Source organism: Nerophis lumbriciformis, linkage group LG04 (genome assembly GCF_033978685.3).
Source record: "Nerophis lumbriciformis linkage group LG04, RoL_Nlum_v2.1, whole genome shotgun sequence".
NCBI lineage: Eukaryota > Metazoa > Chordata > Actinopteri > Syngnathiformes > Syngnathidae > Nerophis > Nerophis lumbriciformis.
In genome coordinates this window covers 40903109-40917442 of record NC_084551.2, presented here as the reverse complement: position 1 = coordinate 40917442, position 14334 = coordinate 40903109, and the positions used below count along the sequence as shown (strand labels likewise).

The following is a 14334-nucleotide window of genomic DNA, read 5'->3' as shown; positions in this document are numbered from 1 at the left end:
AAAAAATACTTCAATAAAATAAAGGTTGCCTTAATAGAATGAGGTTGAAGGTTCAAATCTATGTGTCGAGGCCATCTTTGTTGTAGTTTTTAGTACTTCCATGTGGAGTCTACTGACAGATATAAGTTAAAGCTGTACACTTAATTTGTATTCGAAATAGCAACAGCGAAGAATCCATGTGCATGTACGAGACAATCTGCCCCACAACAAGAGGATAGAGAAAAAGAAGGAACTTACTAACTACAAATGTGGACACCACCAAAGCTCTCCGGATAAAATTGTACTGTATTTGGAGATATCCGCTAATGTAACTTAGGCAAAATACATCACTAAAGCCTCAAATTCCAAACAGCTCGTTCGTTGTGTCCCTCGAATCATATATGCATCTACATGTAGATACATATACATGCACACGTATAATGTATACATGTACTATGTATACTTATACATATACATGCACATGTACAATGTATACATGTACATACATATACATGCACATATACAATGTATTTAAATACATACATATACATGCACACGTACAATGTATTTAAATACATACATATACATGCACACGTACAATGTATACATGTACAATGTATACATATACATGCACATGTACAATGTATACATGTACAATGTATACATATACATGCACATGTACAATGTATACATGTACATTCATACACATGCACACATACAATGTATATAAATACATACATATACATGCACATGTACAAAGTATATACATGTACATATATACATTGTGCATGCACATGTACAATGTATACATATACATACACACATACAATGTATATAAGTTAAAGTTAAAGTTAAAGTACCAATGATTGTCACACACACACACTCTAGGTGTGGCGAGATTATTCTCTGCATTTGACCCATCACCCTTGATCACCCCCTGGGAGGTGAGGGGAGCAGTGGGCAGCAGCGGTTGCCGCGCCCGGGAATCATTTTTGGTGATTTAACCCCCAATTCCAACCCTTGATGCTGAGTGCCAAGCAGGGAGGTAATGGGTCCCATTTTTATAGTCTTTGGTATGACTCGGCCGGGGTTTGAACTCACAACCTACCGATCTCAGGGCGGACACTCTAACCACTAGGCCACTGAGTAGGTTAATATGTATGTACATGTACAATATATACAAAACCAGTGAAGTTGGCACATTGTGTAAATGGTAAATGGAAACAATACAATGATTTGCAAATCCTTTTCAACCTATATTCAATTAAATACACTGCGAAGACAAGATATTTAATGTTTGAACTGGAAAACGTTATTTTTTGCAAATATTCGCTCATTTGGAATTTGATGCCTTCAACATGTTTCAAAAAAGCTGGCACAAGTGGCAAAAAAGACTGAGAAAGTTAAGGAATGCTCATCAAACATTATTTGGAACATCCCACGGATGAACAGGCTCATTGGGAACAGGTGGGTGCCATAATTGGGTATAAAAGTAGCTTCCATGAAATGCTCAGTCACTTTGTGAACAAATGTGTAAGCACATTGTTGAACAGTTTAAGAACAACATTTCTCAATGAGCTATTGCCAGAAATTTAGGGATTTCACCATCTACGGTCTGTAATATCATGAAAGGTTTCAGAGAGAATCTGGAGAAATTATTGCACGTAAGTGGCAAGGCTGAAACCAACATTGATTGCCTGTGACCTTCGTTTCCTGAGGCGGTACCGCATCAAAAACAGACATCAGTGTGTAAAGGATATCACCACATGGGCTCAGGAACACTTCAGAAAACAACTGTCAGTAACTAGTGTGTCGCTACGTCTGTAAGTGCAAGTTAAAACTCTACTATGCAAAGCAAAAGCCATTCATCAACAACACCCACAAATGTAACCGGCTTCGCTGGAGACCCCGGACTGTTGAACAACTTAAGCTGTACATCAAGCAAGAATGGGAAATACTTCCACCTGAAAAGCTTAAAAAATTGGTCTCTTCAGTTCCCAAACGTTTACTGAGTGTTGTTAAAAGGAAAGGCCATGTAACACAGTGGTAAAAATGCCCCTGTGCCAACTTTTTTGCCATATGTTGCTGCTATTAAATTCTAAGTTATTGATTATTTGCAAAAAAAAAAAAAGTTTCTCAGTTCGATCTTGTCTTTGCATCTATTCAATTGAATATGAATTGAAAAGGATTAGAAAATCATTGTATTCTGTTTTTATTTACGTGCCAACTTCACTGGTTTTGGGTTTTGTACATGTACATACATACTGTATACATGCACATGTACAATAAATACATATACATTCAGGGGCTTGCACCAAATTCTGCACTCCTAAAGGACCCCCCATGCAACTCTAAACCCAACGTCACACACTTGCTATGTGTACGTGCACTAAAATAATAATTAGTTCATGGATTTGGTGTAAACCATCTTTTTAAAACATATGTAAAAATCTTATTTAGATTTTTTACTTTTTAAAGATCGGATTAACATATTTAGATATACCTTCTAAATTATTGGGTTTTGTTTAAAAAAAAGTTTTCTCTTTTAACAAATTCTATACAAAATGGCCAAAATAAGAATTTAGATAATCATATAAAATGTCATTATTCATTTAAATATGAAAAATGTAATCTGTCAAGTTTCCCTTTACTTTACAGTGTAGAGATTACACACAGGATCATCATCAGTGGATAATATGAATCATAATAAGACATCATAATTATGATTATAATATACATATATGTTATACATATATATATTATATTATATTATCATTAGTACTGGGAGCTAAGTCTCTCTGTCTTTACAAACCAGTGACACATCTGTTTATAACTGTAAGCGAGGGCCCTTGAACGCACCACAAATATATGCAAAGCCATACAAAAGTGAAACATGTGCATAACTTTCTCCTATGCTGCTGATAGATATATTATATTTTGATCATTTATATTTATCTTCTATCGCCTCATCTTGCTGTGCTGTGTGGGAATTCTTCATGGTAAGATTTGATGGCTTTGATTGACTCTGGGTTGAGTCAAGTGGTCAAAGTTAGGTGTGCTGCTATACAGGTGGATCAAACCATTTTGTACTTTTGATAAGTTATATTGTGTGAGACATTCTTCATTTGATTCAAGCAACATTTAACTTTCATAGCTACATATTTTTTTAATTACATAAAAAAAAAACTTTCCACTTACCCACCTTTTAGATGCCCCTGCATACATATACATACATACATATACATACATACATACATATATATACTTACATACATACACATATATACATGCATACATACATACATATATTCATGCATACATACATACTGTACATATATACATACATACACATATTTACATACATACACATATATACATACATATATATATACATACATACATACATACACATATATATATATACATACATACATACATACACATATATACATGCATACATACATACAGTATATACATACATACATACACATATATACATACAAACCCCGTTTCTATGAGTTGGGAAATTGTGTTAGATGCAAATATAAACGGAATACAATGATTTGCAAATCATTTTCAACCCATATTCAGTTGAATATGCTACAAAGACAACATATTTGATGTTTTTTTTTTGTTGCAAATAATCATTAACTTTAGAATTTAATGCCAGCAACACGTGACAAAGAAGTTGGGAAAGGTGGCAATAAATACTGATAAAGTTGAGGAATGCTCATCAAACACTTATTTGGAACATCCCACAGGTGAACAGGCAAATTGGGAACAGGTGGGTGCCATGACTGGGTATAAAAGTAGATTCCATGAAATGCTCAGTCATTCACAAACAAGGATGGGGCGAGGGTCACCACTTTGTCAACAAATGCGTAAGCAAATTGTTGAACAGTTTAAGAAAAACCTTTCTCAACCAGCTATTGCAAGGAATTTAGGGATTTCACCATCTACGGTCCGTAATATCATCAAAGGGTTCAGAGAATCTGGAGAAATCACTGCACGTAAGCAGCTAAGCTTCGATCCCTCAGGCTGTACTGCATCAACAAGCGACATCAGTGTGTAAAGGATATCACCACATGGGCTCAGGAACACTTCAGAAACCCACTGTCAGTAACTACAGTTGGTCGCTACATCTGTAAGTGCAAGTTAAAACTCTCCTATGCAAGGCAAAAACCGTTTATCAACAACACCCAGATACGCCGTCGGCTTCGCTGGGCCTAAGCTCATCTAAGATGGACTGATACAAAGTGGAAAAGTGTTCTGTGGTCTGACGAGTCCACATTTCAAATTTTTTTGGGAAACTGTGGACGTCGTGTCCTCCGGACCAAAGAGGAAAAGAACCATCCGGATTGTTATAGGCGCAAAGTTGAAAAGCCAGCATCTGTGATGGTATGGGGGTGTATTAGTGCCCAAGACATAGGTAACTTACACATCTGTGAAGGTGCCATTAATGCTGAAAGGTACATACAGATTTTGGAGCAACATATGTTGCCATCCAAGCAACGTTACAATGGGTGCCCCTGCTTATTTCAGCAAGACAATGCCAAGTCACGTGTTACATCAACGTGGCTTCATAGTAAAAGAGTGCGGGTTCTAGACTGGCCTGCCTGTAGTCCAGACCTGTCTCCCATTGAAAATACCACAACGGAGACCCCCGGACTGTTGAACAACTTAAGCTGTACATCAAGCAAGAATGGGAAAGAATTCCACCTGAGAAGCTTAAAAAATGTGTCTCCTCAGTTCCCAAACATTTACTGAGTGTGAGTGTTGTTAAAAGGAAAGGCCATGTAACACAGTGGTGAACATGCCCTTTCCCAACTACTTTGGTACGTGTTGCAGCCATGAAATTCTAAGTTAATTATTATTTGCAAAAAAAAAAAAAGTTTATGAGTTTGAACATCAAATATCTTGTCTTTGTAGTGCATTCAATTGAATATGGGTTGAAAAGGATTTGCAAATCAGTGTATTCCTTTTATATTTACATCTAACACAATTTCCCAACTCATATGGAAACGGGGTTTGTACATACACGTACATACATATATACATACATACATCCACTTGTACAAGGTATACATACTCTCATGTACAGTGGAACCTCCAACAATAAAAGCCTCTAAGCTTGTACAATTTGTAGTTTGTGGAAAAAAAATATGCACCAAAAGTTGTTATTGAAGAACTTAGCAGGGATTTTTGTCCAGACTTATTGCAAAAGAGCAATCAGATGTGGATGAGTCGTGGAATTGATTGAAGTTATTCATTCTGATCTCAGACTGCTTGCTTTTCTACATTTGTTCATTGGAGTTCTTTCAAGTTATGTTTTTCTTTGCTTGAACTTTTGCAATTAAAATAACAAAACGTTCGTCCAATTACTTGCACACACATGTGTGTACTGGTACAAGCATTGTGCAGTTCTTGTCGCCATAGTAACAGTAAAGCCACCACACTGGTGCCAATAAAAAAAGGAGCAAATGGCCGCCGTGCTGCACTTCAGATCCTTTTGATGACGCATAGACTACTTTTATATTTGTCATAATTTCCTCGAGGAACAATTTATTTTTTTCAACTGATGGGCCACTTTATTAGGTTCACAGGTAGAATAATCTACACACCTGAAGATGACAATGCACACAACATGGATAGTGCTGCTTCTAGAAGGGTCAGAACATTAGGAACAGTTTAGTTGTTAATTCCAACCAGTATAGTGTCATTAATATTCATAATAACACACAAATTATGTCTACTGTGCTCTACGTTTGTGTACTAAATCTAACCGTGTGTGTGTGTGTAGTGGAGAAGAACTGCGTGTGGACAGAGAGAAGATACTGAGAGCCCTCCTGATCACCAAGCTCTGAGACCATGACCTTTGACCCCCGCCGGGAACGACCCCAAAAGCGTTGGCGGAGCTCAACATTTGTGAATATTTCTTTGCACAAATGATATTTGCTTCAAAGTGTTCCTTCTTCTCGGCGCTTTCTGTCCAAACTCACTGCAGGCGTGTCTAAAGTGTGGCCCCTGCCGCCATTCTCAGCCCGCAGCTGGTTTTCTATTGGCCTTAGGCATATTGTAATAATCAGATGACTTGGTTATTAATAAAGCGTTACAAATGACAGTATTTAGCTGTAAGAAAAAGTTCAGATGTTAGCATCGACGGATTGCTTTAAACATCTTTAATGTACAAAATGTATCAAAATGTTTTAACGTGTTAAAGGTTTGGACACTAATAAAATGGACTTCAAGCTGCAGATGCTGCATGCTTAATATTATTATATAATATAAATATATGTATTTATTCTTTATACTGCTGTATGCTGGTTGATTGTTGACTTATTTTCAGCTCTTCAGGAGTTACGACTTGAATGTATCAAACTTAAAAGATATTTTAAAAGAGACTGATCCACTTCTAACTAATGCAGTGTTTGTCCAAACATTGGGACGGCAGTACAATACAGGAAGTGAAAATGAAATAAAAACCAGGCGCTTTCTTTCACAGCTATAACAGCAAAATGTGAGCTTTCTGTCTTCACTTCAACTCATGGCTGGTGTTCCTCCGCACCGCACTCATCTGAGCATGCTTTTATGCACATTGCTTTGTGCACTGCTGCACCAAAACAATCATTTATAACTCTTTTCCAAATATACAATTCAGGGATTTAATGGTTGCTATTGTTGTTGTTGTTTGTACTCGTATGTGCATGCTTCTTTAGTCTTTCATTCATTTCACTGTCAAGTTTCTTTTTCTATTGGGGACATTTTATTCTGCCCTTAAATATATTGTAAACACATTATCGCCACTTTTTTTATTTTATTAAATGTTTATTGTTTTTATTGTATTGTTCAAGATTGTACAACCTGCAAAATAATACATTTACAATTGATTATACATGAAATATACTGGTATTCATTGATTGTATTCATTTAATATCATTACAGAAAAGGAAAAGTCACAATGTAAATAAAGACAGGTGGTTTTTAATAAGAACAAGTAAATATTGTTCTCTTAGTATTCCAATAAGTAAAAGTTTAAAAACAGAAATGCTTATTCAGATTCATTATAGGGGACTTGAAATATAAAGAATTATATGTTTTATTATACACACCCCGTTTCCATATGAGTTGGGAAATTGTGTTAGATGTAAATACAAACGGAATACAATGATTTGCAAATCCTTTTCAACCCATATTCAGTTGAATGCACTACAAAGACAAGATATTTGATGTTCAAACTCATAAACTTTATTTTATTTTTGCAAATAATAATTAACTTAGAATTTCATGGCTGCAACACGTGCCAAAGTAGTTGGGAAAGGTTATGTTCACCGTTGTGTTACATGGCCTTTCCTTTTAACAACACTCAGTAAACGTTTGGGAACTGAGGAGACACATTTTTTAAGCTTTTCAGGTGGAATTATTTCCCATTCTTGCTTGATGTACAGCTTAAGTTGTTAAGTTGTGGTATTTTAGGCTTCATAATGCGCCACACATTTTCAATGGGAGACAGGTCTGGACTACAGGCAGGCCAGTCTAGAACCCGCACTCTTTTACTATGAAACCACGTTGATGTAACACGTGGCTTGGCATTGTCTTGCTGAAATAAGCAGGGGCGTCCATGGTAACGTTGCTTGGATGGCAACATATGTTGCTCCAAAACCTGTATGTACCTTTCAGCATTAATGGCGCCTTCACAGATGTGTAAGTTACCCATGTCTTGGGCACTAATACACCCCCATACCATCACAGATGCTGGCTTTTCAACTTTGTGCCTATAACAATCCGGATGGTTCTTTTCCTCTTTGGTCCGGAGGACACGACGTCCACAGTTTCCAAAAACAATTTGAAATGTGGACTCGTCAGACCACAGAACACTTTTCCACTTTGTATCAGTCCATCTTAGATGAGCTCAGGCCCAGCGAAGCCGACGGCGTTTCTGGGTGTTGTTGATAAACGGTTTTCGCCTTGCATAGGAGAGTTTTAACTTGCACTTACAGATGTAGCGACCAACTGTAGTTACTGACAGTGGGTTTCTGAAGTGTTCCTGAGCCCATGTGGTGATATCCTTTACACACTGATGTCGCTTGTTGATGCAGTACAGCCTGAGGGATCGAAGGTCACGGGCTTAGCTTTCTACGTGCAGTGATTTCTCCAGATTCTCTGAACCCTTTGATGATATGCGTTTCTGGGTGTTGTTGATAAACGGTTTTCGCCTTGCGTAGAAGAGTTTTAACTTGCACTTATAGATGTAGCGACCAACTGTAGTTACTGACAGTGGGTTTCTGAAGTGTTCCTGAGCCCATGTGGTGATATCCTTTACACACTGATGTCGCTTGTTGATGCAGTACAGCCTGAGGGATCGAAGGTCACGGGCTTAGCTGCTTACGTGGAGTGATTTCTCCAGATTCTCTGAACCCTTTGATGATATTACGGACCGTAGATGCTGAAATCCCTAAATTCCTTGCAATAGCTGGTTGAGAAAAGTTTTTCTGAAACTGTTCAACAATTTGCTCAAGCATTTGTTGACAAAGTGGTGACCCTCGCCCCATCCTTGTTTGTGAATGACTGAGCATTTCATGGAATCTACTTTTATACCCAATCATGGCACCCACCTGTTCCCAATTTGCCTGTTCATCTGTGGGATGTTCCAAATAACTTCATCAGTATTTATTGCCACCTTTCCCAACTTCTTTGTCACGTGTTGCTGGCATAAAATTCTAAAGTTAATGATTATTTGCTAAAAAAAAAAAAAATGTTTATCAGTTTTAACATCAAATATGTTGTCTTTGTAGCATATTCAACTGAATATGGGTTGAAAATTATTTGCAAATGATTGTATTTCGTTTATATTTACATCTAACACAATTTCCCAACTCATATGGAAACGAGGGTTTGTAATATAAATGATTTGTTAAATTGTAATAAATGTTTTAGTTCAAAAAAGTATAAAAAACTGATATTTGATAGATTGCATTGAATTGATTGAATTATAAATATATTAATAGCATTATGGGTTTTTATGTACTACTAGAGCAAAAAGACTAAGCAAATAAAGCTTTTTTATAAATATATTACAATAAATTATAAATATATTAATTGTAAAATTATTGTTGTTGTAATTTTAATAAAAATAAAGCTTGTTTTATTGATACATTTCCAATAAATTATGAATAAATTGATTGTAAAATTGTTGTATTTTTATTTTATTGTAATGCATATATTAGCTCAAATGAGAAAATAAAGCATGTTTTATTGATATATTACAGTTAAATATGATTCTATAAATTGTACTGCTTTAATATTGTAGTTTGTTTTAAAAAATGTATTAGAGCAAAATAAGAAGTACATGAAATTTATGTTCCAAATACAGTATTTTCCAATATATTATAAATATATTAATTGTAGTTTTTATTTGAACAAATGTATAGAGCAAAAATAATAGGCAAATAATGCTTGTTTTATTCATATATTTCAAGAAGATAACAGTTATATAAATTGTACTGATTGTAATGATTTATTTTAATACATGTATTATAATTGCAGCAAAATTAAAAAGTTTATAAAACCTTAATAAATTCAAATACATTCTAAATACCGGTACATAGATCGTAAAATCCTTGTATTATTTTTTAAATTTGAATAAATGTATTATTAGAGCAAAATTCAAACTAAATAAAGCGTGTTTTCTTAATACATGCCAATAAATTATACATGTTATTGCATTAATTGTAGTTTTTAAATTATTCATTTCAATAAATATATTATTAGAGCAAATTAAAGTGTAAATAAAACTACCTCTCGGGGTGGTGGGGGTGCTGGAGCCTATCCCAGCTGCACTCGGGCAGAAGGCGGAGTACACCCTGGACAAGCCGCCAACACAGATAGACAACACGACTTCTTAATATATTCCAATGAATTAGAAATGTATTAATTGTACTGTTTTTATATCCATTTAATTTTAATAAATGTATTATAACAAAATAAAAAATAAATAAGGGTTATTTTCTTCATGTATTTCAAAACATATAATAAATATTGTTATATTAATTGTACTGTTTCCTGTTAGTGGTCATCCAATGTCTTACTGTCGATTCCATTTAATACATTATTTTAATTATCATGTTTTTAAGCTGCTGTCTAAAAGTGTCCACCAGATAGCGACAAATTGTGTGAATTGTGGCAGCAGACGATATTACATCACACAACACCTGCAAGTGAAGTCACGCTTATTGCACGTCCATCCATCCATTTCTACCGCTTGTCCCTTTTGGAGTCGCGGGGGGTGCTGGTGCCTATCTGTAGAGTTTAAAGCTGACTTTTGATTGATTGATTGAAACATTTATCAGTAGATTGCACAGTTCAGTACATATTTCGTACAATTGACCACTAAATGGTAACACTCGAATAAGTTTTCCAACTTGTTTAAGTCCGGGTCCACGTTAATCAATTCATGGTAGTGACATTTAATGTAAGTAAGAATGTGTTTGTTACCTTTAAATGTTGTCAGCGTGTCATTGAATTTTTAAGGTGTGTGAATGTGAGTGTGAATGTTGTCTGTCTATCTGTGTTGGCCCTGCGATGAGGTGGCGACTTGTCCAGGGTGTACCCCGCCTTCCGCCCGAGCTGAGATAGGCTCCAGCGCCCCCCGCGACCCCGAAGGGAATAAGCGGTAGAAAATGGATGGATGGATGGATGGATGTTTTGTACACTTGGCAACACCTTCGTCTGTTTCCCTCACATACACGATATCAGAAATAAAACATTATATCCCCGAACGGGACAAGCGGTAGAAAATGGATGTGATGGATCAAAAAACATTTGATAAAAAATAACCCAGTGTGAATGTTGTCTGTCTATCTGTGTTGGCCTTGTGATGAGGTGGCGACTTGTCCAGGGTGTACACCGCCTTCCGCCCGAATGCAGCTGACATAGGCTCCAGCACTCCCCCGCAACCCCGAAAGGGACAAGCGGTAGGAAAATGGATGGATGGAACCCAGTATTTAAATGTTGCCTTTCCCTTTCTCCACCTACTCAGTGGCCTAGTGGTTAGAGTGTCCGCCCTGAGATGGGTAGGTTGTGATTTTAGTCATACCAAAGACTATAAAAATGGGACCCATTACCTCCCTGTTTGGCACTCAGCATCAAGGCTTGGAATTGGGGGTTAAATCACCACCGCTGCTGCTCACTGCTCCCCTCACCTCCCAGGGGGTGATCAAGGGTGATGGGTCAAATGCAGAGAATAATTTCGCCACACCTAGTGTGTGTGTGTGTGTGTGAGACAATCATTGGTACTTTAACTTTAACTTTTAACTTTGTGGTCAATGTGTCAAGGCCACATCGTCAGTGTTGGAGCATCTTGTGTGTGTGTGTGTGTGTGCGTCTGCACTGACTGACGTGGGAATGTGGATGAGCCTCGCCCAGCTTGCTTGTGAGTGTGTGTGTGTGTGTGTGTGTGTTCCCCTCCCTGTGAGGGAATGTGGCCTTTCTAAAGAAGAATACAGGTGATGTGTCATCATCAGCCTGTACTGGCCTATCAGGTCCAGCCCGCAATGAGTCAGTTTCTTAATTGCTGTGTTGTTATACTTACTTAACTTGACTTCCGTACTGACAAGCACGGTACAGTACCACGTGACCTCACCCAGCCAATCACAGAAGGCAGGTAAAGACGAGAAAGACATTCAAAGTCAAATGCAATTATATATTTGTTTTATAAATGAATGGTTTGTATTCAAACAAAAAAAAATAGTGATGTTATTTAGTATAACAGCAAAAAGGGAAAACGTGAGGATTTTATTTGGAAGAAAATGTCACAATTTTATGCATTCATTGAAATTATTTTTTTGTAAGGATGAGGATGATGAACCAAGTTTATGATTAGGATTTTTAAAACATGGTAGCTGCATTAAAAAAAAAAATGAAAATCATAAAATAGAAAATTATTTTCAAAAGCATACTTTTCTACCTTTAATTATGAAGCAGTACCTCTAAAGCAGTGGTTCTTAACCTGGGTTCGATCGAACCCTAGGGGTTCGGTGAGTCGGCCTCAGGGGTTCGGCGGAGGTCAAAACACACCCGACTCATCGTGTAAATACAAACTTCTCCCTATCGGCGTATTAAGGATACGGAAACAGCTGACTGGTTTGCAGGTGTGTAATTTGTTGTGAGTTTTTGCACTGTGTTGGTTTTGTTCTTTGAACAAGGTGATGTTCATGCACGGTTCATTTTGTGCACCAGTAAAAAAACATGGTAACACTTTAGTATGGGGAACATATTCACCATTAATTAGTTGCTTATTAACATACAAATTAGTAACATATTGGGTCTTAACTAGTCATTATTAAGTACTTATTAATGCCTCATTCCGCATGGCCTTATTATAACCCTAACCCTCTAACCCTGACCCTGGCCCTAACCCTAACCAAATAACTCTAAATTAAGTCTTTATTACTTAGAATATGTTCCCCTAGTGTCCAAATAACTCTAAATTAAGTCTTTGTTACTTAGAATATGTTCCCCATACATATAAATGGGGAACATATTCTAAGTAACAAACATGATGAGTGTTACCAAAAACATATAACTTTGTCTTGAATATGAAAAAAAAAAAAACTTTATTTTTCACTAAAGAAGGTTTCGGTGAATGCGCATATGAAACTGGTGGGGTTCGCTACCTCCAACAAGGTTAAAAACCACTGCTCTAAAGGCTTAGTGGCCACATGCGTGGACAGCACCTTTTAGCTCTTATTTTCAAAATTGTGTACACTACTGAATTGGGGTCTTATGGCCCTTATGTGGACACTTATACTGCTATCTGGTGGTGTCAGAAGAGTATAACACAGTGGTTCTCAAGTGGGGGTACTTGAAGGTATGCCAAGGGGTACGTGAGATTTTTTTTTTAAATGTCTGTCAAAAAGAACTCTGAAAAGAAATGCAACAATGCAATATTCAGTGTTGACAGCTAGATTTTTTTTGTGGACATGTTCCATAAATATTGATGTTAAAGATTTATTTTTTTGTGAAGAAATGTTTAGGATTAAGTTCATGAATCCAGATGGATCTCTATTACAATCCCCAAAGAGGGCACTCTAAGTTGACGATTACTTCTACGTGTAGAAATCTTTATTTATAATTGAATCACTTGTTTATTTTTCAGAAAGTTTTTAGTTATTTTTATATCTTTTTTTCCAAACACTTCAAGAAAGACCACAACAAATGAGCAATATTTTGCACTGTTATACAATTTAATAAATCAGAAACTGATGACATAGTGCTGTATTTTACTTTTTTATCTCTTTTTTTTCAACCAAAAATGCTGTGCTCTGATTAGGGGGTACTTAAATTTAAAAAAATGTTCATAGGGGGTACATCAGGGGAAAAAAGTGTAAAAAATAAGAATTAGCATGTCACTAAACATGAAGTACACGTTTGTTACTTATGGACTAAGTACATCATATAAAAAGATGATTCTTAGTTTTTATTCTAATTAGGGTCCAATAAGCCCAAATAGCAAAGAGAAATAAAAAAATCATGTAAACAAACAGCTTGGGCCTTAAGAGGTTTTAATATACTGTAGTGTTTCTAATTGTTATTATTATTACTACAGACACAGTCCAGAAGTAAAACGTGGCTGCTTTACAATTTTAATATGAACAATTGAACTTTTTTGGGGGGGGAATTCTATTTTTTTTCAAATAAAATAATAACATTTTTATTTTTAATATACGTTAAACTATAGTGAAGATTATCAACCTTATTGTTTTTTGTTTGTTTTAAAGACAAATGTAAAAGTTGACTGCAGTCATGTGGAGTGCTGTTTGGAATATGTCACAGGGAATGAAATAAATCAAAAAAATAATCAAAAGTATTATTGACTGTTAATATCAAAGTTGTTAAAACAATAAAGAACTTCAGTGTTTGAAAGTGCTTTTTTAAATCATTTTATTAAAAGAAAATTTGTTTTTATTGTAGTGGTGTTAAGGAATGGTCTTTTTTCTCCTCCTGCATATTTGATGACGTGTTGTAGTGGTGTGTTTTAGCGAGTGTTTTAGTCGGGTGGGAGGACCAAGATTGAATTACACAATGTTAATTCTGCCCTGGGGGGGTCTGACATGTTTTTTGTGTGTGTCTGCTTTTCTTCTTTCTTCTGTTCTAGCTATTCTGCTCTCACATAATGTGTGTGCCTTTGCGTGTGCGTGTGTATGTGTGTGCGTGCGTGCGCGTGTGTGTGTGCGTGCGTGCGTGTGTGTGTAATCACTGTGGACAGTAAGGGACTTCCCACTTGAGCCTGCGGCCACTAAGTAGTCTTTGCTTGAGTGTTTGCACACACACACACATTCCATAATTGTTCTTCAATGC

At 36.2% G+C, this 14334-nt stretch overlaps 1 protein-coding gene across 6 annotated transcripts in view; it reads left to right on the top strand.

The window, feature by feature from the left end:
- The window catches only part of epb41l4b (erythrocyte membrane protein band 4.1 like 4B), an 86596-nt gene extending 79758 nt beyond the window's left edge, over positions 1-6838 (top strand). For all 6 annotated transcript variants that reach the window (XM_061955191.1, XM_061955175.1, XM_061955206.1 and 3 more), the window contains one exon: positions 5780-6838. In XM_061955191.1, coding sequence (XP_061811175.1) covers positions 5780-5843 — 64 coding nt within the window. In that variant the 3' untranslated portion in view covers positions 5844-6838. The remainder of the gene's footprint in view (positions 1-5779) is intronic.
- The last annotated feature ends 7496 nt before the right edge of the window (positions 6839-14334 follow it).